The sequence below is a fragment of the Trichoplax adhaerens genome, genomic scaffold (assembly GCF_000150275.1).
Source record: "Trichoplax adhaerens TRIADscaffold_9 genomic scaffold, whole genome shotgun sequence".
Taxonomy (NCBI): domain Eukaryota; kingdom Metazoa; phylum Placozoa; class Uniplacotomia; order Trichoplacea; family Trichoplacidae; genus Trichoplax; species Trichoplax adhaerens.
In genome coordinates, this window is record NW_002060951.1 from 2,825,231 (window position 1) to 2,852,777 (window position 27,547).

Below are 27,547 nucleotides of genomic sequence, written 5' to 3' on the forward strand. Positions count from 1 at the left end.
AAGCATATGAATACAAATATTATGCATACGCACTGTATAGTGTAACGTTCTGTTACTCTCTCACGTCTTAAATTTTTTCATAACTTGTTTTGTATTCGACTAATCCTGAATTAGAATTGTGATATAGTTAGTATACTTGTAAATTTATACAAGATGCCAAGATGTTTGTGAATAATTTATACAATGTTATAGATCGTGTAAATGTAGTATAGCCTTTATATCAACAATAGGATTTAAAGTGCATTTACTGCAAATATACATGTACTGTACATATACTGCAGGTGTATATCATTTTTTAAAGTTGAATATGTGATTTTCATATATTTCTGCGCTTTTATATGTTCATCTGCTCATTTAATGTGCGATTGGTATAGATTTGTTAACAATAATGCTTATATCACATGATGATTGTACCATGAAACGATAGGCCAGAAATGCAGTTATGTCGATATCCTTAACGGCTAGTGGGACAATTATGAAAGCTTTATAATTTTCGTTTCGTCTCCTCACCTCGCTTTAGACAGCAGACGACAGACACATCACGCTTTACTTAAGCTATTGTTGACAAGCGAAGTAATGTGTTTTTTTAGAAATTTTTTAAAAGTGCTTTCAAAAATCGAAGAACTTCTTACGATTATATATAATTTAATTATATGCCTTTGTTAGGTTCGCATAATACTACTTAAAATTTATTTACTAATCTGCACCCCCCTCGCCTTTCCTAGTCGCTCAAATGATCTTGTACATATATGATGTATATATAGTAAATGGATACTTATATATGTAATACCAATATTGTTAAATATAAGTTTGTCACAGCATGTGTGGAACGATAGTATTATTTAATTAAATTATGTGTGAAACAACAGATATGATGTGTGGATTGCAATATTTTTGACAAATCTTTATACGAGTAAATTACCAGTACAATAAAAATTATCAAATCAGCATTCATAAAACATGATTACGGCGCTTCTGGATTAATGATTCAATTAAATCTTAACTTAGAATTCTAGCAAAGTTATGAATTATAATCTATAATCATGCATCTATTGTAACAAACTTTTACTAGTATAGTTATAAGGTATGATAATACCGGTAAAGAAATTTGAAAACGAAGGGGAACAACAAATTAGACGGCTAATGCTGTATTAATACAGGCAATAGGGGTGTCAATTGCTAAATCTGTGCAATAGCTCGTGATTCTATAAGAATACGCGTTCATGACATAAGAAGTCTGTTAATCTATTCGAAATATCAGATTTCATTTCGTATACTCTCATAATGCGGGTTTAATTAACACTTAATTTTTAATGTATCTTATTGAATACTGAATAAGGTAAAAGTGAAACAATAGCATTTTAATAACGTCAAACAGAATTAAATTACCGAGTTGAGTACTTTTCTTAGTTAGTATTACTAAATATTAAATATTCTGGTGAGATATCTCAAAATTCCATCCCAATTACAGTAATGTGCTGTTCAATTATAACAATGTCAAAACTAAAAAACCTAGCAGCGATAGATTAACGTATTTAGTTGAACGAGCGTGATAGCCCAGTTTAGTAAATTAAACAGTACAGTATACTGAAATTACGGGAAATGACAGCCTTTGTTTACAATGCACTGCGATTTTTAAATCCGCAAGTTCCACTTTAGCAATCAAGCTCACCATCATATTTATGTCTCGCCTGCCCAGATGATAGTTATTATTCAGTTAACAATATTCATAAACCTCTAATTTATTATTGAATTATGCACTATCAAAAACTTATGCAACAAATTTATACAGAATATCTGGTAAAGGTAAGGTTATAGATAAAAATGCGATTCTACTTGATAATATACAGTACAATACAAATATTCAACTGCAAAAGTAAACTGTATACTGTATACGCTATTGCTAGCTGAGATATGTTTGTCAGGCATATAGTGAAAGACTCTGTGAAGTTTTTACTTATTCTATGGTCACAATGTGTTTTTATACAATATTTAGCAAAGCATTTAGTAAGATGAAAAGGTTCATAACAGTTTTTTCTTCTTTTTTTCTTTCTTTTTCTTTTTCTTTTCACCTTCTTCTTGACGTCTCTGAAAAATAATTTGATATAATTTTCAGAGATCATTAAAATATTAATTAATTGACAAATCTGTTGGTCAGTTAAAAATTGCTGAGATTAATCTATAACATCAACTAACCAGTTTTTTGTGCCTTTTAATTTCATCTGAAAGGATTTGCATAGGACGTTATGATTTGTTATAATATTATAAATGATACAGTCGACATTCAGTAGCAACTACAGTATTATACATTGGGTAATAACTTATATCTCGTTGTTCTTCAGATCAATTACCGCAGTACATTAAAAATTTCATTAAACATAAAAAGATGTCAATGTATAATAGAAGATTCTTACCATCAGCTCCAGTATTGTTATGACCATCAACCTTTAATTCACTATTTATTTCCCGGTGTTTGTGTTTTTTATGCCGGTGTTTTTTTCTATTTGACTGTTGATATTGCATCAAGTACTGGTCAGGAATCTATAGCATCGCAAAATCGAGATTTTATCAGTAGCTGTACGATTGGTAGCAACGTAACTTGTCGTAATTCTTTCATGTTTAAGTACATGCCTTGCCGGGCATTAAATGAAATGCGCTTAAAGAATGGTTGGATAACGGCAATAATTCTCTCCCGCCAATCGGAGGCTTATCAATTAGGCCACTCAGACTATAGAATAATATAGCTTGAAATTAATCAACCTTAAAACAATTATACTATACCATTTGAATTATCATGGTAGGAGTAATTATTGCAAATAATGAATCTGGTGCAGATACACAGTTTCCAACTGTTTTATAAGAGCATTTTTTATACAAAACAGTAACTATCTACCGTAAGTTAGCGTTTACTATAAAAAATTGCAATACGTACCCGGGATCAGCTTTCGTAACCGGCACGTCTACTCTACCTAAGTAAGATGAAACAAATTTATTTTTATTCGTATGATTCCTAGTAGCAACCGTGTATTTAGGGTAAACAGGTAGAAATATTAGATATAATTGTATCTTAACGAAATACGCATAAAGAATACGAGGCATGAAAAAGTATTTACTAACCTAATACACTTTATTATGAGTCAGCAAAGGTGTAATTTGACATCAGCATAAAATAGTTATGAACGATTATGTAACTTTGTACAAATAGTACACTGTCAGAAGATCTAATAGTTGTGTACAGAATTTACTACACATGAATTACAAATGTAATTTTAACTTAAACTACGAACTAAAACAATTCTCGAATTTCGTAATTAGCAGAGAAGATATTTGCAGTCATACGCTGATGGCTAGATAATTTATTTAATTTTTTGATATACTATGCTTAAAATAGTATCTTAGAATGAACGTCCTGCTAGAAGAAAATACAGAAGGTACGGAGTAAAGGTGGTAATCCGGTAACGTTATACAGTATGTACTTTGCTTGGATTACTTAGAGACGTTCCGGCAATGTGAAAATCTATCTCTGTAGCTTAACTATAAAATATGTACACCGCTAAATCAGTAGCACTGTGCACATTAGGGTAAACGTATAATTATATATTATCATTACATGTATTAAATATTACTGGAAGCTTATACAGTATTGTAATAAAAGTTTAAAAGTTTTATATTCTAAAGAGGTCCAGAGAATATAAGGTCAAAGGTAACCACAAGTGCGAATACGATGTTTACGGCTATTAAAATACGTTGTAATTATATACCAATATCATTTATTCACTACTAACATTTACGTCTGATTGTAGATTAATAGCAGCCTGATCTCTCAAGACATTCGAGTACAGTACTACAATACACTAAGTGATTAGTCATGATTGCAAATTACGGCAAATCAATTCTTATCCAGAGAATTTTTAAATATTGGAATATTTTATTATTCTACGATTACATCAGAACTACACGTGTATGCTTGTATTACACATCATAAGTCAAGTTCAGCAAAGAAAATTATTTATGTGTATGATATAATTTAAGTTACTCAATAATAACTCGTACCATATTAATCTACTGTACAATTGATTTATGTTGATTGATCAGTAACTCCGCATACAATGTACTGTACAGTACGGTATACAGCGTCTTGCTATCATTCATGATCATGACGACAAATGCAGAATTTATGTAGTGTTATAATCGTATAACAACTGATTAATCATATATAATGATGCGTGGTGCATGTGCGACAAAGTTCATTTACTATAATATATGGTTATTAAACTAGTAATACAGACGTGTCGGTTTTTCGTACACAAGTACAGTATTTGCATTTTGCTTTAAATTAACAGTAAATACGCAGATAGGCCTCGTTTGAGTCGTTTCCACTAGCTAAAAAGCTACAGTACTGTAATATATAGTAACAATTTTTAAAAAGTTGACGACTAAGTACTGTAATTTAATCGCGTCACTATGGAAAGATTTAAGAATCGACAAATTTCGGTGACTACGATAGTGTTTGTATACGATTTTAATAAATTACATTATTTGCTACTCACCTGGCAATTCAGGTAAAAATGTACTAAGATTTTCTTTCAGTTTCCTTCCGTGATATTGATTATATATATCGATCAAGTCACATTCAACGATTAAATTTGATGCTCCACTCATCTTAGCTGGAACCACTGTAATAGTGATAAATCAATCACCAGTTAAAATTGAATATACAGATATAATTGCGTAAAAAAGTATTTCATATTCGTTGCTTGCAGTTTCACTCGCAAGAAATTCTTTATTAACTAATCCACACTACCCAGTGTAATTGCTATCTTTAAAAATGTGCGTTAATATAACCTGCAAACGAGCGCATGGATACCTGGATTATCACTTAATAAATAAAAGTTGGAAAATTCGTTTCGGTTACGGTCAGGCTTAGATCTTTCAGTACTGTTATCTTTTTCATGTTCTCCAAAGCCGCTTTCCATGACATAGGGCAAAATTTTCTATTTTTGCAATCTCTAATCTTTACAGTTATGTCGTTTTAGTTAGTTTACTCTACAGTACTGCTAGTGCGCTTCTCTTCGTTTCAATGAAATGAAATACTGTACTTACTACATGTACCGTACTGTACTGTACAGTACAGTACAGTACATGAATTAAGCAACACTGGTAAGAATACTGTACAATGCTACAGTACAGTACTGTACTTGTATGGTAGCTGTTAACTAGTCCCTGGTTAAAGATAAAAGGCCCCTCTTTTCCTTTGTGCACAGTGTACTGTACAAGTGTACAGTACAGTACAGTACAGAATTGTAGAGTGTACTGTACAGTACTATGAAAAGTACTGTACTGTACAGTACTGTACGAACAAAAAAATCGCTATCATCTGTGTTACCCGGGTACAGCAATCTTAAGACTGAAAGTGTGCAAAAAGTACTGTACTGTTCGAGCAAAAAATCGCTATCATCTGTGTTGCCCGGTTACTGTGTACAGTACAGTACAGTACTGTACAGTACTTTATAAATACCACATGCACGGTACTACAGTACAGTACAGTACTACGGCGAAGTGATAAATTAAATTTAACCTCCTTAAAGACTGACAGTGTGCGAATTCGTCATGACCTCAATTAGGAAAGAACCAATTTCTTATAACGGCAAGCAGTTAGAGAGATTCATATTAAAGAATAAATCTCTAGAACTGCACCTTAACTCTTACGGCATTATAATCGAGAAAATTATAGTGACTGACAGGTAAAGATTTAAGATTAAATTAATTTTATTATCGAAAACTAATTACTGTACAGTGTACAGTACTAGAGCAAACGAGACTGTTACCAATAGTTATTTTAAGTGTGAGTAAAAGGTGTAAGCCTAACTATGAGGAGGTTATTATAAATTGTAATATTATAGATTAGATTACAGTATATTCTTATGAAGACTTCACAATACCATACTGCACATGCCGTTTTCATAAACAGTAAACAAAACTCTTTTTTTTACAGAGAAGGAAATTCAATCGATGTTGCTTTAGGTTATGACGGAATTGAAGGTCTGTTGTTGTAATGACTGGGTTTTTAGCTTAATGTACTATATACTAGCCGCCATCTAAAATTACTTTATTAAGCACAATCGACTGTTTATGTCGCATAGTGCTTTTGTTTTCGGATTTCGGAGGGAATAAGAAGGAAGTTGCGAAACACTGATATTTTGCTTTATATTACTATTACAACCTTAAAGCATATTGCTATTGTACAGTAGTAAATCAAAATAGTAGATAGGCCATGATGTACAATTTCGGGTTAGTTAACATACAAAAGTATAGTAAGTACGCGTATGTGCACTCTGATGTAATTCACTGCTATCTATAGTAGAGTTATAACACTAGACAGTAGACTGATATTAATAATAATACCTTAATATCTTTATATTGCATAGTAATTTTGTCCGCAATACAATAAGTCGGAAATGCACCTATATACTTTTAATTTTGGGTTTTTAGGTTACTGTAAGGACAACGTATATTTGGGTTGCGTGGTCGGTCGCGTAGCTAACCGAATTGCTAAGGGCCAGTTTACCTTAGATAATAAACAATATCAACTTGCTGTTAATAATGGACCGAATCATCTCCACGGAGGGCCTAATGGATTTAGTAAGGTCTGTATACTTGTAGGGCTGTAAGACAAAACCGTTCCAGACATTTTGTACATTCTAGATATCTTTCCATTGTACTGTATTTCGAAAAAAATTGCATTGTGGTAATACTATCTGTATAGTACCGTAAATAACCCAAAAATAAGATCAAATCTGCAGCAACAATGCTTGCACTGATCATGGTAAACGCTCTTACGAAAATATCGAAGAAGCGATAGGCATTTAGAAGAAAAAAGTTGTTTTTAAGATCTGTAAGACTCTGTAAAAGATACTTTCGCATTAACTTACAACTTTATCAATGGAAAGATATAATTAACTTCTCGCTTCGGTATAAAATCTCTGCGTCAATCATATAGAGCTTGATCATTAAGAATTAACTTAAAATGTCTATAACTAATGCAAAGATTACGTACGTTCTAGATATTTCTTTCTGAGACACAGCTAAATAATCGTCATAAAATAAAATAAATATTTTACTAGGCGATCTGGAGTGCAGAGCAATCAACAAACGATAGCGTAACATTTAAGTATGTGAGTGTCGATGGTGAAGAGAGTTATCCTGGTCAGGTGTCAGTAACAGTTACATGTACACTAAGAGGAAGTGAAATTATCTTGGATTATGCAGCTACGTCATTAGAACCGACCCCAATTAATTTGACCAATCATACCTACTTTAATCTTGGTGGCCACGTAAGCTTTCCGTCGATCGTTAAAGAATTTGCGGATATTTAATTTAAACAGAGACATGTCATATATGATACTTATCTTAGGATTCCGGAGATATAAGAAATCACATCATACAAATTAATAGCGAGTATTATACTCCTTTGGATGATGTGCAAATTCCTACTGGTAATTACAGTACAGTACAGTAGTTATATATGCGGATGAATTTTTGATTATGTGTATAATAACATATAAGTGAAAGTATTTGAATTTTTTAATATAAAGGTGAAATTACTTCGGTTAAGGGAACTCCTTTTGATTTCATGTCACCTAAGCCAATTGGTAAAAATATGCCCGAAGGTGGATACGATCATAACTTTTGCTTGGCAGAGTGTACAGGACCTTGTATTAGGTAAAATAGTGCATTGTATAAAGCTGAACTTTCTTAAATCAGTACAGTAAAATTGCTTCTGAATACTTCAAGATCTATTAAGGTATGACTTTCCATCAATATATTGAATACAGTTTAGTACGTAATTAAATTGATACAATCAATGTTTTAGACTAGCATAATTACTTATGCTGCTTTGCTTAATCTACAATTTCAACTAAACCCGAAGATCATTTGTAAATTTTACAAAAAATAAATACGTTCACTTTAACGTAGGGTAACTGAACCAAACAGTGGGCGCATATTAGAAGTTTTTACAAATCAACCAGGAGTGCAATTCTATACTGCTAACTACCTAAATGGTATTGAGGGTAAGGGTGGTGCAGTATATAATAAGCATTCTGGATTTTGTTTGGAAACACAAAACTATCCGAATGCAATCAATCAGGTAATGTAAAACAAGGGAATTTTCTTATTTGACCATAATCCGCTAAAGTGCCTCATAGCTTACAAAACTAAGTTAGAGGTAAACAGGCTTGTTATCTTTTTTAGGACAACTTTCCTTCGTGTGTGATCCGACCTGGAGGACCTGATTACAAACATCGCACCGTTTATAAATTTTGCAACATAAATTAATGGTCATCAGACTGCATTTTACAACACTCTCATAAAATACCCATGACTAGAATTCTATATTTTCATTACACTTTATCTAGTAAATAGTAAATCGTCCTTCATTATTTGTAGATGCGTAAAGAACTGTTTACAGAGAACTTTCTATACCATTTATATCAAAATGAGTAAAAAATACTTTCTGACTTTAATTTTGAATTCGTGTTAAGAATGACGACAAAAGTATTGATAAGATTCTAAGTAAAACAATTACCATAACGTTGCAATATTTTTATGAAGTGCCACTTTTTTGATAGAAGATTCAAAGTGGGAAATATGAGTTAATAAATAAGAATAGAGTTGACGATACTGTCATAAAATTAGTTAGTTTGAAGAATTATGGACATTTTTACATTTTAAAGTGATTCTAGTTCCTGTAATTGTTAAATCTGAATTATGATTTCTCATGTGGTCTATCCGTTATTTTTTAGGCAAACACTGCACGCCCAACGACCTAATAAGACATTATATACAATAGAATTATTTCTTTTGCAATAACATTAAAAGATAAAACTAGATAATTTTTGATAATGATGTTGTCTATCGTATAAATTTCTTAATAGTCAATACCTTCAGGTGGATGATCAATAGGTGGACTAAGACAATACATATGATAACCTCTATCACAGTCATCACAGAATAGAAGCTTATCCTGTAAAATTTAGAAACAGTTACCGCGAAATATTTTAAATATGACGGCTCTTTCACAACCCCTGCCATAAAATTATCACTTACATCATTATCAGAAGTACCACAGATACTGCATGATTTACACTCAATGCACTGCCACGCGTACATCAAAACGGTATCAGTTAGAGAAGGAGTAAATTTTAAACAAGATGGATGACCTATTATAGAATTTTATAAATGTTATGAGATACAATATAATAACCCTCAACGTCCGTTTTCACATAAAGAATGATTGAAACCTGATCTGCCACAATCGGCACAAGAAATCAAACGTTCTGATTGTCCAGTCTTTTTATTTAGGTTAACGTCACCAAGACAAAAGTCACAGTAGCGATTTGATTCTACACTAGTAGAGACAGATGACATGATCTTTGCTATCTTTGGCGGCCGTCCGGATTCGCGAGTAATCTTGATTTTGGACAGATTCTGAATATTATGCGCATGAATATAATGATATTTTAATCCAGGTGGATTCTTGTATCTACGTCCACACACTAACAAATCATTATATAGGCGCAATAAAACAGTGAATACTTTCATTAGTAGCAACCACAAAAAAATGCACCTACACGTAGATTAACAAAACCAATATTCGAAAAGCTTAAAAATTATCATCTAATAGAAAAAGTGCCTTATATAATTATTACAGTCACAGGCGTATGGTTTTTCGTCGATATTTGCGTCCATTTGATAAATTTGGTCGTTAAGTTTATGATTCAAAGCTTTTCCCTAAAACATCGGAAGTACTTGCAGGTTATATATTTGTCGGAAACGATACCGTAGAAGCTATTGTTTCAGAAACTATATTTACCGTAAGTATATTACATAGTTAGATAAAGAATTAAAATCAAAATATAATATCGTATCTATCACTATACAGTGTTGGACCTGATAGCTGGGCAATAATATTTTAATTTTTGTTACGACATGTTTATTCCATATTTTATAAGCTACAGTAATCAAAGGACTCATTGAGCTGCTGCAGGTTACCTTTTTCAAATTATTTCGTTCTCTTGTAGGCACTATAGTAGAATCATCTTCTAAGGTGTCATTAACTGTAACCTTTTCTGCTACATTAATAAGATCAGAACTATCGAATTCATCGGTTTCATCGTCAACGTCACTAAATAAATGGGGAATACAAAAAATTTTAGACAAGATACTCATTATATGCATGACGTCCCAGTTCCAGGCCGTCACTAACCCTATCGAGGTCGCTTTAAGCAATTTCAGTAGCAATTTACGCAAAATTTCATGAGGATTACCAAATACTCATCCCACTGATTATAATTATAGATCAAAAAAAACTTTGGATCATCTCTGTATCAGACTTAAAATGTTGCTAGGCTACAGTATTATATTTATATACCTGTTATTTTCACTCTTCACTTTTTCAATACCAGTGATCTTACTTCCGGTATTACTATCTGCAGGAACTAAAACAATAATTTATTAATTTCTGATGCACCTTCTTTTCTCTGAATATACGCTGAGCGATATAATCCTCTTTTACAAGCTATTAATTCATAGTTTAATACAATTCAGAAATGCTAAGTAACTTGGTATGCCATATTCAACACCGAAAGAGTGAGATCGACACCAAGGTAAGGAATACATAGTATCATATACTGTAATAATCAAAGTATAAGTGCTATAATAGAATCAACATTAAGAAAACCCACAGTATCCTTGATTATCAAAACTCTTCCGAGCTCTGTTACATTACTTTTGTATTGTAGATGCAAATTTTAGTCACAGTCATAAGGTAATAGATGACAGTGAGCGACTATTAATTTAGGAGTCAAGATTAGCTGTAGCCACGCGTAATTATACTATTTTAATAGATGTTTCGGAGGAACTATCAAATCACAATACATTACATCAAAAAAGAGCGATTAGTAAACAGTTACTTTATATGATTCGATAGATCGAGCATTTTTACAGCTGGTAATGTCAAAATACTCTAACTTTTATAAAAATCACGTCATATAAACTGCGACTGTCATCAAATAGAGCAAGAATTCTAATATACATAATATACTTTACTCAAGAGGAGCTACAGGCAATACGCGCATTTCTACAGTATAACACTACGTAATACGCAATGATTATCGTATTGCATACGTACGTACTAGAGTAATATTGAGTAACACACAGCAGTGTTTAACACCTTCTCATCTTATTCACTTCAAAATCCGAAATTGTTTCCTATATAAGCTGTTTTAGATCATAAATGGATTTAATTTACTATTTTACATGTGTATTTGTACTGTATTTAGTGTTGTGGGATTGTCGCTGAATAAGATATAAGGACTGTTTTCCTACTTTGAGTAGTCTATGCAGCATGCAACCTGAAATTAGAGGAAAGTTTATTATTCACGCATTGCCATATTTTATGCATATAACGATGCGTGCTATGTGTTGAGGTATTGCATGAATATTAATATTAAAAAGGCTCACAAGAAAATGCCTTAATTCCGGTTTCAAGTTCACTTGAACGATAGCGCAAAGTATAGCACGATAGATCCAAGACTGAATTACCTGAAGCATCTAACTGTTGTTGTTCGATTGTTTCGTTGTCCTCAAGTTTCTTACGTCTATATCGCACAGCCGTATAACTGTAAATTTGGCCGGATTCGATTCCTTTGTGCCTTTGCTTTGATGTCATCCATAAGTAGCAAGGCCTTTGTTCAGTTGCAGTATGAGTATCAAAGTAAGGAAGTCGAGATTGTCGATTACGAGATAATGTGACGTTATAGGTTGCAGCAACTTCAATGACCTCACGGTATGGATCTCTACGGTAAAATTTTAAGAGGTTTGTAAATCAAATTTTATTTTGAATTTCTGAATTACCAATAATCGGTACAGGATTCTAGTGAACAAATCAATCAATTATCTTTGTAATCCACTTGTGATTACGTTATCTCTACAATTAAACCGTATACTACTGTGGTAATTTGTGAGGTCGAATTCCGCTCGTGAAACGAATATGCTGTAGTTATTGTACCGTATGCTATCATAGCGTAAAGTACAACTTAAAAAAATTCAATTTTTAAGTTAAACTGTACTTCGTAAAAACAAGCGTATCATTCTACTTGTTGTACTGTACTCCTCAATTATAATTATTATAAGACAAAGAAACTCTGATCGTCTGTGGAAAGTTACAGTACTGTACGGTATACGCGTAGTAGATATAATTTGCTAAATGAAGGTTTCTGCTCTTCTTAAAAATCAAAAATCAAATTTACGCGGATCACGCATACTTATTCACTTATTTATCGCGTTTATTATACAATTATAATTATCCATAAGTTACAGCAAAGATAACCTGGCAGAAAATGCTTTACCACTTGCTATCCTTTTCAAGGAACTCATTCTCCCGGTACTGTAGTTGATTTTCTAACAGAAATAATGTGCGCAGTTCGCCAAATACCTACAGTACAGTACAGTACAGTACCGTACAGTACTGGGCAGCAGTGTACTGTACAGTACAGTACCGTACAGTACTGGGCAGCAGTGTACTGTACAGTACAGTATGACGACTCGACGAAAACACACTCTATCAAATTACAGTACTGATTTCTGTACCGTACTGTACAGTACAATACTGTACAGTACAGTATACTGTAGTACTGTACACTGTACAGTATCAGTCTTTGCCGACGTTTGCAGGATTACTGTACAGTACTGTACTGTACAGTACAGTATCATCAACTTCTGTACTGTAAGAACTGTACAAGACTCCTAGAATAATGTATCATTGTTTAAGCTATTTACGCTGAGTATCTGAGTAATCGGAGTTATTATGGCTGGGCCTACTGTACAGTAACAGCGGAATTACAGTACTGTACTAACGAAAAAGTAATGAACCTTTCTTGTTGCTGTACTGTACCCTCTTTTCTTTTGCTCCATGCAAAATGCAGCAGTAGCAGTACTGTACAATTAAAAATGAAATAATCCGTCTCGGTGAAATCTTTCTGAAAAAATGAGTACAAATTCCGATTTAATCAAAAAAGCTGGCATCACTTACAAGAATTTTGTTCCCGAATGTAAGCCAAGGAATCGCTTTGCTGATTCATTATCCAACGACGCTCCAGTTACGAAAGAATTGTTAGGTAATAAAATACGAAATTTTTACTTAGAAACCGTTGCGACAAACCCAGAATGTGAAGATCAAAACTCTCTTAATTCCTTCTCTCAAGTACCCAAACCCACATCAGTAACAAACTTTAACAATTTCGATCCTCAAACTTCAATCCAAGAAACAAACGTACCAAATACCCCTACAAACCATTTAAAATCAACTCAATATGCTGAACGGATTAGCATTCATACAATATTTAAGTACGCAGAAAAAGGAAAGCTAAGTAGGCTAAAAACAGCTTTACAATCTGGAATGTTCAATGTTAATGTAAGAGATAACTTTTCTTGGACCTTACTCATGAGTAGTTCTTACAATGGTCAAGAAGAAGTTACTTTATTCCTTTTAAGCATGAAGATCGATGTCGAAGCAAGAAATCGTCGGGGACAAACGGCATATGATTTAGCTTTACTCTCAAGCAACCATAAGATTGCTGAACTGATTAGAAACTCTGCTATCGCGAAAAACAACTCATTGTCAAGGGATTATAATTATGGTAGCAGTTCCAATCACTCACTGACTATTCCTTCGTCAATCAATCAAAAGAAATGGTGCAATGTCTGTAACAAAGAATTATCGTTGTCTTATGCAAGTAAGATACAAGATGATCACGCCTATTCAACAACGCATTTATTTAATGTTCAAGATAAAATTAAACTTCAAACTAGTTACGCTATTCCGAGTAGTAGCATTGGCTATAAACTTATGCTAAAGAGCGGATGGAAAACGAATAAAGGATTAGGAAAGCATGGAAATGGTAGAAAGTATCCGATTAAGACTGCTCTAAAGAACGATAGGAAAGGAATTGGTGCAAGCAAAAGGCCAACTGTTAAAGTGACTCATTTTAAAGCATTTGACACAAACATACTAGACAAACCCTGCAACAAATTTATAAATATGAAGATTAGAACACAAGAATTAAAAGAAGAGAGAACATGGGAGAAGGCAATGATTAGGCAACTTAAATCATAATATCTTATTAGAAACGTATACATATTTTATGCTTTAACGAGTAATTTGGATAATGATCATGATACACGGGACTCCGAAAATATTCGATTGCTGAGATGTCTCATATTGACTTGTAACTATTCAATAATTATAACATAATTTATCAGTCATACTAATTCTAAAGAGAACGTGTATTAATCGAATTAAGAAAAGAGCTTTGATACGAGTACATCTAGTGCTACCCCTCACTCATGATACGTAATTCTCGAATAATGTACTATTTTCTAATTATTTGCAAATTTAGCTTAATCGAGTCGTAATGTATTTATACTTCTTCACAACCCTCAAACCGTAGCGCCAAAGCTAAATAAGATGTCTATAAAATCGCTTGTAAGCATAATGTATTCTTTACTATACTACGCTTACATAACATTAAACGCCAGACAGATATGACTGCTTGACGATAAAATAGTTTAATAACATCTTAATTAATTATAGGGGAAATTGAATGAGTATTTAACCGATCTATTAGATGTTATCGGTAATCGACAGTACAGGTTAAGAACGATTAGAAGAAATTTCTTTATTTCAGGTTTTACATACGGTGATATTCAGAGAGTACCTAGGCACTGTACATTATGCAATTACAGAAATCGACGCCAAAGTACATTTTAAGTTAAATTAATCGAACTAGATTCAAATGATCACTTTCTTACGTACAGGATAATTAACACTATAAATAAACTTAAATATTTACACAAGCTGCATGTTTGGGCTGAGAAAATAGCCGTTAATGAATATTTCTCTCAGACAATAGCCATAAAATGAAATATACGAATGTACAAAAAATTACGGTCATTAAGTAATGTTTATGGATGCAAATTCAAATTAACACATTTTAGTCTCTCAAGAGGCTTCCTTTCGCATATACTAAAAATTACGCAAGGCCTGAGGAGATACTTTCGGGTATAAAGGAATTTTGCTGATGTAGGTTTTCAAATTCATGCTCGTCTTTCGAGTAAGCTTTGAGAATACTTAATTTCTATTATTTATGAAGAAAATAAAATTACTTCACATAAGTCATATTCTATTATTGCTTAACCAACATACTATTACCCATGCATTTAATATTCCAGTCAATGTTACTCTTGGCATCTTCAATAATCTTGAACTGAGATCTTCTATGATTGTTACAAAGAAAGGATTTGCTCCTGTAAGGAATAAGTCCGAATTTATTAGGATTCATTTCAGTTACGATTCAATTTACTATATGAGAATAATGTGATGAATACGATCCCAGTACTAACTATATTCTACTGTTGTGGTTTGACACTGAGCGGAGCTATATGGATAGTCTTCCGGAATAATCACATAAATTGATGGTACTGGCGGTAAGCTGGCATCATCTACAAGGTATTGTAAATTAATCTCATAGCATAAGCACCTTCGCACGAAGTTACTCGAAACTATCTCATAGCCTCGAGATTTATGAATAACTTGAGAGCTTTCACAGTTATAAAGCACAAAACTTACCTATAGAGCATTTTAATAGAAAAGATTCGCTGTCCATTAATGGATGGACATTCTTTTCGATGACAAATAAATCATCCAATTCAGTCATTTCAGTCTCTATTACGTTCTCTTGTTCACTTCGCATTTTACTATCAGAATATTTAATTCTCTTCCGTTTGACTGTCTGTTCAGTGAGTCTGCAATGGTATGAAATATGTGTACTATAGTTTGATATAGTCGTTATCTTTTCATACAATGAATCATCACACAAACATACGAGTATTTCATGCACGTAATATGTATCCTAACGTACGGTGTCATCGGGCCTCTCATAGTTGTGAATGCAGGTCCACAAGTTTGTTGAAGTGCATATGCTAGCGCTGGAGAATTTAGATTTGCAGCAATGATATCAATCAGAGGTTTACATACATCCTGTGATGGAGCAAGTCCAGATGAGGTAGTTACAGGTGCAGACCCCACGGAAGTAGTGCTAACAATTGTATTAGATGAAGAATTTGATGTTGTAGTTGCAATAGACGTCACTCCGTTAGTATTTGTGGCTGCTATACCATTAGTAGTAGTTCCTATAGCCTTATTAGGAGATAAGTGAATATTCGTTAGCTAAAGTGCGCTAATTTTTGAGCTGCATTATTTTATGGTTCCTTAAGATTCATTTATCTTTCATATTATAATTATTTCCTTACTACTGACGGCGGTTGAGACTGGGGAGAAAAAGAAGCTTGAAGTTTTTCTAAGACACTTTCGCATTTTGTAAGAGTTGCTAGAGGCACCCTAGAAATAATAATAACACCAGCGTTAATAATTATAATATATAAAACAGCATTTTATCAATCCTATAACCAAATCTACCAAGAACAAATACCTCTTCTGGGGATTAGCCAAGATTTCTAAGAGACTTTTCATCTTATGTATCTCCTTTTTTCGCCCTAAAACAATAGTAATCTGTAACCAGATATTCACTCGTAAAACCTGGCGTAAAATTATAGGAAACCTACCCTCTTTCGTGGTTCGGTCAATTAATCTTCGTAGCGGTGCGATATATTTTGTGAGATCTCTGAGCTAATTTATGCAGGTAATTAGTAAGCTTGAACGACACGCTCATTATTACCTAGTTTAGATTTTGTAAAGAAAAAAAGCAAAATACCTTTTCCATGTACGCTGCATCATCACTGGGATTTACCGATTGTAAAGGACTCGAAGCTGGTACCGAACCTCCAACAGATCCAACTGATCCAGGATTAGCATTAGTAGCGGGTGACTGAGAAACTGTAACAGAGTTAGGCGTAGTAACATTCGTTACGGGAGATGGCGCTAATAGCGGAGATTTAGTTGGTGCTTGTACTATCTGCGGATAGAAAGGGGATTTTGATGATTGTTGCTGTTGAGGTTGCGACTGGGGGTACGGAGATTTAATAGAAGGCTGTGGATACGGAGACCTATTATTTAACATTGGCGGTTGCTGAACCGGAGATTTGATATTTTGCGCTGGATAAGGAGACCTATTATTAATTACTGATTGAGGGTGAGCAGGAGATTTTAAACTCGGTTGTTGCTGTTGGTAAGAATTTGCAGGATGACCGGTAGTAAGCGGAGATTTAATTATTTGTTGATGAGCTTGAGAATGATGCCCTTTACCAGAATTAACCTGAGGAGAAGGATGTGGAGACCGTATAGCTTGTTGTTGGACATAAGCCGATGGGCCAACCTGTGGCTGAGTATGTGGAGATTTAATTGGTTGCTGCACATAAGCAAACTGAGCTGATTGATTACTATGAGGAGATTTAATCGGTTGCTGTAATGCATAAGGAGACTGTGATGGTTGACTACTATGAGGAGATTTCATAATCGGTTGTTGCGAATAAGGAGATGGATTCGGAAATGCAACAGTCTGCGAACAAGGTGATGGGTTTGGTTGCACCTGATGGGGGTACTGTGATTGGTTCGTGCCTTGTCCTTGTTGGCAGTACGCGTTTGCTGAAGCAATACTAACTTGACTATATCCTAGTCCTTGACCTTGAGAAGAAATACTAGTAGGCGGCTGAGGGCCATTACTGCTACTTGATAGTAAAGCCGAAGTTAATAAAGCGGGTGGGTTATTTACATTTGCACCACCACCTAAAAGATATGATCGTAACCGTGCAGTCATTCACTAGATTTGAAGTTAGCCCGAATAAAGACAGCTAAAGGCGCTAATGTAAAAATTTAATGCGACTAGAATAAAACGATACCATAAAAGACTTCTTTAGCTTACCAACACTAGCTTGAATATTCGGTCTTGATACTGGAGGCACAGTTTGATTACCGGTCGGATTACATTGATTCTGGGCAAAAGCCTGGGATAGCATTGGAGCAGTTTGCGATGTGCGCCTAGTGCCTGGTCCATCTAAAATATTAAATTTTTTAATTTTAGAGTGCTCAGTGGCCTTTTCACTCAGAAACTACAGTGGCTGCAGCAAAATATCATATTTAAGGCACCACCAGTCGACATATTCGTACATTGGATTTTTGTAATAGTATCAACTCATATAAATAATTTGATATTGATTGATTAGGGTATAGAGTATAATTGTAAAATCCTTCGTAAAAATCCTAAGTTTGTTACAGTTATTTACACTAAATTTATAGAACTACAACTCCAAAAAATACGTTCTTCGATAATAACAATAAGTTATAACCAACATTTCATAATCTTCATATTATATAGTACATAGAATGTGGTCATCTAAATCCGATAGGAGAATTGTCAGGTGTAAATCCGAATGATTTAGTAATAAAACTCATTAGTTTTAATGACAGTAACAGATATCAAGACTATTTTCATTAATCAGCATTTAATAATGTGTCAAGTTATGTATCTTAGCCAATCAATCATTATTCTAATACTAGCAACCAGAATTTTACAATATACTTTACACCTTATATAATATGGAAAACAAAATTATTTGGTTTTAAACTAATCACGATCATGTGAGTAATGGCTTACTATTATTATAAAATGCAATCAGTATACGCGCATCTATTTTATTTAAAACAAAATTCACAAATTTTAATTCTAAAAGTATAAACCGTGTTAGATCGAAATTAGTTTAAGAAGATACAAAAGTTTATCAATAATCGACAACCATTGTAAACTTTCGTTCACCAGTACTTAAAATAATTAGCCCCTTACCTGATTTGCGGTTGTCTTTCATGTGTAAAATAAGCCTTGCTACTAAGTTCAGATAGCGTTCCTAATAAATTTACGAAATCAAGGACAATACAGTGTAAGTTAATGAGGTATTGAACATGCTGTAAACAGTAGAAACATTCAAACTTTCAATGTCAAGATACATTCATCGCGTTATATTCACAGTATATGTAATATAGATAAGCCGTATGCCTATTCTTGATATACTGTACTGTACATTGAACAGTATATATTGGTCATTCCATGGGAATGACCAAGGTTGACCGTAACATATACAGTCCGGTTTAGCTCGGTGCTATTTGCAGAGATCTGCAATACTGTACTGTATCTGATAAAGCGCAGAAATCCGGTACGAACAGTTACTAACCTTACAGTCAGCATTACCAAAAATATGCGCTTCCATCTCGCGAGCTGACTTGGTTGTTGGATTACAAGAATTTCTCATTGCTTCCATACTATATGTACATTACAAAGACATGAAATAAGGATATAAAGCAGTTATATGTAAAAACATTCCGCATAGTACCGTGCATATATAATTGTGATGTGGCACACAGTATACCATACAAGTATTATTATTTAAAATCATCTACCAACAGATGTGCAGGCAACAAAAATCGTATGCCACTATGCCAATTACTAATTACGCATGTAATAAATTAACGTAAAAAGTGCTACAAGGTCATAGATTACTTACATCTGGTTGATAACATGTTGTCGAAATTCGGAAGAATGCCAATCTTCCTGAGATTGTCTATAATTGTTCGAACCATTCATTGTTGATGTACAGTACAACTAACACGCCGGCACTATCAGTGTAAAGACTTTGACCAGAAAAATAAATATTATTATTACGTATGCAAGCGCAAAGTCGCAAACTGAAAACTTGCAAAATTTAGAAAGCTGTCAAGACTTAAAAGGTAGATATACAAGTACGCGTATATTCTACAGAGCCTACGTCATCATAGACAGAAAAGATTTTAAGACAGTCCCCATAGTGTTTTTACATTAACATTATAACGATCAAGTAAGTATATCACTAGCATCAGTGATTAATTACAGTAAAAATCGCTACAAAAGATTACACGAAGGCCGTTTAGAAACTTTATAATAAATAATCATAATTAATAATAATTACAATACTCCTATGAACTATAAATCTAAGCTGATTATGTTATTTTACATATACATCGTATATCAATATACTGTATATCTAATTCTAGATCGTGCCTTTAAGGACTAATGGAGTACGCATGCAAGTCAAGTACTCCACTGGAGAGTACTGTAACTAAATTTTAGAGCTAACATTTAAATGCTAATTGCGTACTCATGGTGACGACACTACAATTTACATCAAATTTCACTTCTACAGTAGTCTGCAGTACGTAGTTAAAACCTAAGAATCATCATAGAATTAAATGTTCGAATACGCATAATTTTATAGTTAGATCTTTTGTAGTAAACCGTCTGTAAGAGAAGACTACTATACATGCTCTCAAGTTCGTACCGGATGGAAATCTTTTAATTCACGCTGCTTCTAAGAATAAATGCTGATGTTATCTAATAAAAAGACTACTTGATTTAGAATATTGGGATTGCTGTGCCGTAAAAGAGAGAATGTTTGCTAGTCTGAAAGTCTAGATAAGACTTTTTACCTTGATAAACAGGAGTACTGTACTGTACACTGGTACTGTACAGTACGAACCCAAAACAGTATGTACTGTACAGTACTGTACAGTACAGTACAGTGCTGTATTGTACAGTACAGTACAGTACTGTACTGTACATTAAAAAGGTTTTTCTTTTCTATCATACAGTACAGTACAGTACAGTACAGTACGGTAAAATACCAATGTTAATATTAAGTTCTTTGGCTATTTTTGGGGACATATTTCATCCATATTTATTTGAGAAAATTACCGGATTTTATATTAAAACGGCAAGAATGAAGTGGATCACACTTTACTGTAGCCGAGAAGCGTAATAGACAGTACAGTACTGTACAGATTAAAAAAATTTTCTTGGACTCTGTATACTGTACAATACAGTACAGTATGAGCTACATTGATAAATTACCTACAGTACAGTATTTCAATTTTATAGTCTATCGTACTGTACAGTGTACAGTACCGTGCAGTCATATTGCGGACTGGAGCTAGGAGCTAGACTTAAATGAGATGGAAGATGAGACGGCGTGTGAAGTACTGTACTGTACATGAGCGATGAGCATGAACCATAGACAAGAAATAGTGAAATAGAAAGACATAGCGGTGCATAGTCTGTTTACTAAAAGTAATACTAGTGCAGTACTGTACACCTTGATTAGCAGTTAAAAACTGTAAAACTGTACCACTGTACTGTACAGTATACAGTATGCATGTTTGTGCGCAGCGCAAAAGTCGATCCGGAAACGACCCACCGGTACTATTCCTGTAGGAACTTCCTTGCAGTGTTCCTTCAGCTCGATGCATTTATATTTTTAGTTAAAATTTGAAGTGTATACAGATTTTGAATCGGCTTGTTATACGATAATGATATTACGACTATCACAAGTTGTTGGATCGAAACAAAGATGTAACGAAATCCTCGGATATTTTGCTTACAACGGTAAAAATCTGGTCGTTTTCTTTCCGGGTGATATTCAGGTAATCAAAATTAAAATTGTTGCACGCCGCAATTTGATATTACCGATGCTGTAAAATGCGTATGAACAGTAAAATCGCACATTAAAGTTGATAAAAGTGATTGAATAACCCTAATTGTGAAATGCAACTTACTTACATACCACCTCTAGTCATTCCGGATTCATTTCTAAAATTACTTATTATCTTATCAGGGACTTTTATTGGATCAATTCCACCTGTCTAATCGAATTGATCCTGTTAGAAATTCTGATTTTATTATACGTACTGTACATACTTTATAAAGTAATAAGAAAATAGCCGTGGATTACTAAATATTTATCTATTATATTTGGTAAATTTAGTAATCCTTGAAATGGCCAAGCCTAAAATTAAGCGGGTCGATTCGATATGATGAAAACAAAATTAAAAAATTTATTTTTAATTTATTTATGAAGTTACAAGTTATACTGCACTGACCAAAATCCGCATACATGCAGATAATAATTATAACAGATAAAGTTATGTGTCTACTAGTACTCCATAATATTGATGAAAACCAAAGTTAGGCCATGGTATATTTGTATAAGTACGCGTAACGGAACATTGTAGCAAGTCCATGGTTGTAGACATACGCGATATAGAGATGATTTTCTATATCTTATTTTAGCCATAATATAATTACTTCAAATTAAGCCCGAACTGGTCCAAGCATAGTTCGTAAACAGATCTAACACATACAGACCATACATTTCTGATACGATTGGCTAGATACAATAATGTGATAATGAGCACTAATATTTACCACTATTCTCGTACTATACACTCTACTACTAACACAATATTACAACAGCATTGCCTGTCGTACCTTTTGACATTTATTCTATTCGAATTATCGGCAGTGCATTTAGTTTTCAACTACAGTGCAATAAGATTTCAAATTACGATTTCTTTCATATAAATACTCTATGATTATTTTGAATTCGTTATTTATTCCACATAAGCGGACAGTACACGTTTACTGCAGTAATACGGTAGATGTAAAAATATTATACGTACTAGGGCACTAATAAGTGTAATTAATTTTTGCTAGGATTTTTACGAAAATATGATAAAGAATCAAATTAACAAGAAATATTCTCATTGGCATTATCATCATGTATTAGAAATTATTCAAAAAAAATTTGCTGACAGCCATATACTGATTATCAAACCTTCAAGAATGCACGGACAAATGTATAGTTGCTACGATCATTTCCTCCACTGTGATGCTTATGGCAATCCTGATTATAACAAACCTAGTGATTATGCGATTGACCATCTAGAGACAATAATATTAAATACGATAAAGGTAGTTGTAATGCTGACATTAACAAATTTACAAATATCCCTCTTGAACTCTGAGTTCATATTAACAATCCTTTTTACACTCTTTGTATCAGGAAGTAAATAAAGACCTCCGCAGAAACGATTATGTAAAGTATGACTTGCCGACTGTCTTAATTGGCTTTAGTAAAGGATGTGTAGTTCTGAATCAATTAATCCTTGAATTATCCAATCGAAAAAAATGTATATCTGAAAATGCTTGCGATACGAATATAAATTTGTTTAAACGCATAGCAGGGATTCATTGGCTAGATGGAGGACACAGCGGAGAGAACGGGACTTGGCTGACTAATGAAGGGGTTATAAATGATTTAGTATCAAACGTCCCGTTAGTATGTTGCCATGTGACACCTTATCAGATGATGGATGGAACTAGGCCTTGGGTATATTTAGAATATGAGCGCTTTGTACAGCTATTAAATAAATCTGGTGGTAACATAAAGACCTATAACTACTTCATGGATAAACCTCGTTCAATAGACTATCATTTTAACCTATTGGAAGCATTCTTAAATAACATTTAAATATGTAAATACAAAAGTTATATATGTATGTTGCGGCGATCGTTTGAGATTGGTCTGAATATAGTATTCTCCTAAGGAATACTGTAAAATTGAATAATGCTACCAATATCTCACCTCTGCCGCCGTTTCTCATTCTTTCATGAATTTCGGAAAATCTATCTAGGCTTTACTTGCCTTTATGTAATATATTTTTAACATTAATATCGAAAATACACCCTACGACATTTCAGATCCTACCCAGAGATTTTTGATAGCTTTTTTAAGTTGATCATAAATATTCTCTAATTACAAATTATTTTAACGGAAATTCATACTGTATGTCTCGGTAATCTCTATCCAAAAGAAGTTATTCTATAGACATTGTGAATCCTCGATGGAGCAAGTCAAAATTTCTGAATAGATTAAATATGAAAACGAAAGCTTCACGAGTAAAATATTGTTTTACTGTTAGTACGAATAACCCTTAACAATCATCATATTCCCCAACTATCATTAATATGTAATGATCAATGCCAGCTAAGTAACAATTACCGATGTATGTAATTTGGACATCGTATGTCTTTCATTCTTCTACTACAAAAGGTTTATCGTCACTTGTGATTTTAAAATTAATATAATTAATGAGATATCAGACCATCTATCCTACGGCTTATTCCAAAGAATTACTGGTATACTCAACTGAAACAATTCCAATAAGAAATCTACAACCTACGATGAAAAAGTCACGAAGCAACAGATGATAAATTGTAGTAAAAGTACTGTACTGTACAGTATTGTAGTGCTGTACCGTACATTTGTACAGCATACAGTACTTGGTATAAAGTTAAAGGTGCGTTCACACGATGAACTTTTTTAATTACTGAACCTCTGACAGGTCTATCAAATGGTAATACTGTACTATCTGTTAAATGAGCACATTATCGTAAACCGTCAGCAAAGCGACGGGAGTTTGCACTAGTAATAATAAAATTATCATTTTCTAGTGTGTACGGATACTACGTAAATACGAAAATACGTGACATAGAATAGTGCTTACATACTCATTTTAGTTTAGGCATGCCGAAGACTAGTCACCAACAACTAATAAATTACAACTTTTAGAAGCACTAGCTCCCCCAGGTGCTATGCTACCTGTTAACGCGATTTTGTACAGTGGTGGTATCTGCATGTGAGAACTAAATATTACACATACACATTTTACGTTATCACTTAGGCTAGCTCATATACTGTACAGTACAGCCTCTACCAGGTTCAGACTCAGTGCAGAAAGGACACAATGATAATTAATTATACTGAACTAGCACGTAATTTCTATAATTACTGTATGAAAGAGTTTTAAAAACGGGTAAATTTGTAGAAGCTTCATACCAGAGCCTGGCACGCGCTATTAAAGGTATTACTTTTGTCATATATCTGAATCTTAAACTTGGTTAATGTTAGTATAGTAAGATAGTAACTGTACAGTACTGTACTGTAGATATTGTTAAACGATGATATGTATGGAATGATAACGATATCTAATGGTTTATCATATGATTAGGTATTGGTGTTATGCGCAAGCGTGAAATAGCTATGCGGAAATTGTGTATCGTACAGTATGCGTATGATATACTGTACAGTATAGCTCTATTAGAATGAAGACTGCGGGATTTTTGCGGTAACTACAGAAGTAATGCAGAATAAAGTTAGCTTGTAGCTTAGCAAAAGAAGCACGTGTATTTCTTTGAGTTCGGACCGGTTCCTCAACGAAAATACACAACGACTTTTACATACATGATCAAGGAAGAATTCGTTAACACCTTATTTTTATACCTTTATAACCATATGACATTTTAAAACATGCTTTCGTTTTATTTAACTATCGAATTAATTATAATATATTATAATACAATTCTACTCTCAGATCAAAATAAACATTTATGATGTTATATCATCCGGTCACCAATGTGACTCACCATAGCTCTCTGCCTAATGCTACTCTAACTTTAAAATCTATGGTTAAAAGTGATAAAACCGCTGCTCGCACTCTTACGTTTCGAAAACTAACCAGGTAGCACTTACCGGTGCGTCTTGCATTCGCGATGGCTATTAATAAGTTTTAAAGTCAAACCCTAGAAAATGGCCTATATCTACCGACTGATCTTTTTTCACATGGTCGACTGTATGTCGCTCTCTCTAGAATAAATACTCGACCTAACGAAATTGTTGCATTGAGCCACAAGTATACAAAGATCGTATTTCCAGAAATATTTCAGAAATAGCTGACTTACTCATTCTTAATTAATAAATATTTCCATAAATATTTTAACTGTCTGAAGTCGAATTGTGAATGTAGTGAGCTGGCTCAACTATTATTAATTAATTAAGACAATATCCGTATTCAGTGACAATATTATTATTTTTAATGTGCATATGTGACATGCACGTTTCAGAATATACTAAAAAGTACAAGTATAGTAAGCGAGTATTACGAATGAGGGATCTGCTAGTTACAATTACAATTATAGCAATATTTTATTGAAACTGGATATACTGTACACATATATGTTTTCGATACAAGAACAGCATAATTACACTCATTCAGTTTGTTAACATAGGATACACTAGGCTATAAAAATTCTACTATATCTATACTAAATTCTTTACAGCGATGACTGCGCATTTCTTCAGTTCTCTATCTATATTTTGTCTTCGTTTGTGATAACCAACATTGAAGCCCAGATTTAGAAAAGTTTAAGTGATCTGGACTTATCTCAAAAGTACGATACGTAAATCTCAATATACTAAACTTATCATATCACATAAAATCTATATCTACTATATCTCTGAATTATGAGCATGCACAGATACAACAGAAAGTAAAACTTTACGTCATCTACCATTGCCAAAATAGTATATTATTCCGGAGTCATCACATATTCTAATAAGCAGTAGCCATATAAACTACTTACAATTACAGTTGACAACTAGTCATCCTAATAGCTTCTCAACTTTATCCGATCTCCGAATAATCTCTTCAATAATCATAGATATCGCTTATTACTTATCGATTACATTGTTTGACATTCATGATTTCCTCTATAGAATTCAAATTTAATAATTCTAACTATACCATGTATTGTCTAATAGATCACACGATAAAAACTCGGACTTGATATAAGAACTTTCGCAACAATCAATCTATTGCATCATTTTGACAGTCGTTAAGTCAATTAAATATAATATAGTTAATGCAATTCTAAGCCAATCTCTTAAATAGTAATTATCTCAACTAGTTTACAAGAGTATTTCCGGACATAGATTGCTAATTAAGTACAAACATATAGAAACTCTGAATAATTAATAAATACTAGCGGATCATGATCTTATTACATTTCGAAAGAAATGCGGTATGCCTTTCCAATATTATCCTTTAATACAATCAAAACAGAAGGCTCTTTCTTCTTTTAAACCGTAGCTATACGTAGATGATAAAAAAATAGCACGCACACTTTAGGACTAGTACTATGCATAGTATTGTACAAATAGTTATTAATCCAGTGATTTATACTGCAGTACTGTACTGTAGGACAAAGGACAATCGTGCTGTACTTACTCTAAGATTGAGCATAAGAAACAGCTATAACTGCTACACACAACGCATCGCCTGTAACACCGATCACAGATCGAACGATCGCAGAACTTGCATTTTTTGTACAACTGCTTGTCCGTTAGTACTACCTTACCACACGAGGGACACTCTCTCAATTTATTAGCCTTTCCCTGGTCACCATTTAGGCTACCTGAATTTTCTACGTTGGCAGATCGATATAGTATATTTCTTGTTCTTTCTGATAGCAATAGTGTAATAAAACATTATAAATGGCTGTCTATGCGTTGCTAATACGTACGAAACACAAAATTAATAATTAATCAAACGTTAGCGTACTGTAATTACAATAATATACGGCGTAGTAGCCGTAGCCATCATTACAATATTCTGTACTGTATAATATACGTACTGTACTTTGCAGTCGATACAGAAGTGCAAATCAAATGAAATGCACATACAAGTTACAACTACACCCTCACCGTAAACTTTGGCAAGATCAGCTTGATTTGTCCTTTCTGATAAGTGCGTTTTCAGTTGAAGGGGAGAATA

General features: G+C 33.4%; 6 protein-coding genes across 6 annotated transcripts; 3 read left to right on the forward strand and 3 right to left on the reverse strand.

The window, feature by feature from the left end:
- Positions 1-2,022: 2,022 nt before the first annotated feature.
- Positions 2,023-4,976, reverse strand: TRIADDRAFT_59121 (uncharacterized protein; the record flags this gene model as incomplete). Its single annotated transcript, XM_002115156.1, has 6 exons — positions 2,023-2,088; positions 2,197-2,222; positions 2,415-2,455; positions 2,933-2,969; positions 4,551-4,676; positions 4,868-4,976. 6 exons carry the CDS (start codon positions 4,974-4,976, stop codon positions 2,023-2,025), a joined length of 405 nt encoding a protein of 134 aa, XP_002115192.1.
- A 948-nt stretch (positions 4,977-5,924) lies between these two features.
- Positions 5,925-8,337, forward strand: TRIADDRAFT_28936 (uncharacterized protein; the record flags this gene model as incomplete). The annotated part of the gene is made up of 7 exons (XM_002114994.1): positions 5,925-6,042; positions 6,493-6,647; positions 7,125-7,334; positions 7,415-7,496; positions 7,596-7,722; positions 7,978-8,149; positions 8,254-8,337. The coding sequence occupies 7 exons, from the start codon at positions 5,925-5,927 to the stop codon at positions 8,335-8,337; spliced, it is 948 nt and encodes a 315-aa protein (XP_002115030.1).
- Positions 8,338-8,929: 592 nt separating this feature from the next.
- Positions 8,930-9,750, reverse strand: TRIADDRAFT_28636 (uncharacterized protein; the record flags this gene model as incomplete). The annotated part of the gene is made up of 4 exons (XM_002115157.1): positions 8,930-9,025; positions 9,109-9,221; positions 9,303-9,557; positions 9,711-9,750. The coding sequence occupies 4 exons, from the start codon at positions 9,748-9,750 to the stop codon at positions 8,930-8,932; spliced, it is 504 nt and encodes a 167-aa protein (XP_002115193.1).
- Positions 9,751-13,048: 3,298 nt separating this feature from the next.
- TRIADDRAFT_59124 (uncharacterized protein) lies at positions 13,049-14,176 on the forward strand (the record flags this gene model as incomplete). The annotated part of the gene is made up of 1 exon (XM_002114995.1): positions 13,049-14,176. One exon carries the CDS (start codon positions 13,049-13,051, stop codon positions 14,174-14,176), a length of 1,128 nt encoding a protein of 375 aa, XP_002115031.1.
- A 916-nt stretch (positions 14,177-15,092) lies between these two features.
- Positions 15,093-19,652, reverse strand: TRIADDRAFT_59125 (uncharacterized protein; the record flags this gene model as incomplete). Its single annotated transcript, XM_002115158.1, has 13 exons — positions 15,093-15,197; positions 15,266-15,366; positions 15,463-15,561; positions 15,689-15,864; positions 15,981-16,258; positions 16,372-16,459; positions 16,551-16,614; positions 16,684-16,747; positions 16,833-17,803; positions 17,940-18,071; positions 18,858-18,918; positions 19,243-19,330; positions 19,573-19,652. 13 exons carry the CDS (start codon positions 19,650-19,652, stop codon positions 15,093-15,095), a joined length of 2,307 nt encoding a protein of 768 aa, XP_002115194.1.
- A 1,596-nt stretch (positions 19,653-21,248) lies between these two features.
- TRIADDRAFT_59126 (uncharacterized protein) lies at positions 21,249-23,406 on the forward strand (the record flags this gene model as incomplete). Its single annotated transcript, XM_002114996.1, has 4 exons — positions 21,249-21,296; positions 21,359-21,520; positions 22,590-22,847; positions 22,939-23,406. The coding sequence occupies 4 exons, from the start codon at positions 21,249-21,251 to the stop codon at positions 23,404-23,406; spliced, it is 936 nt and encodes a 311-aa protein (XP_002115032.1).
- Positions 23,407-27,547: the final 4,141 nt, after the last annotated feature.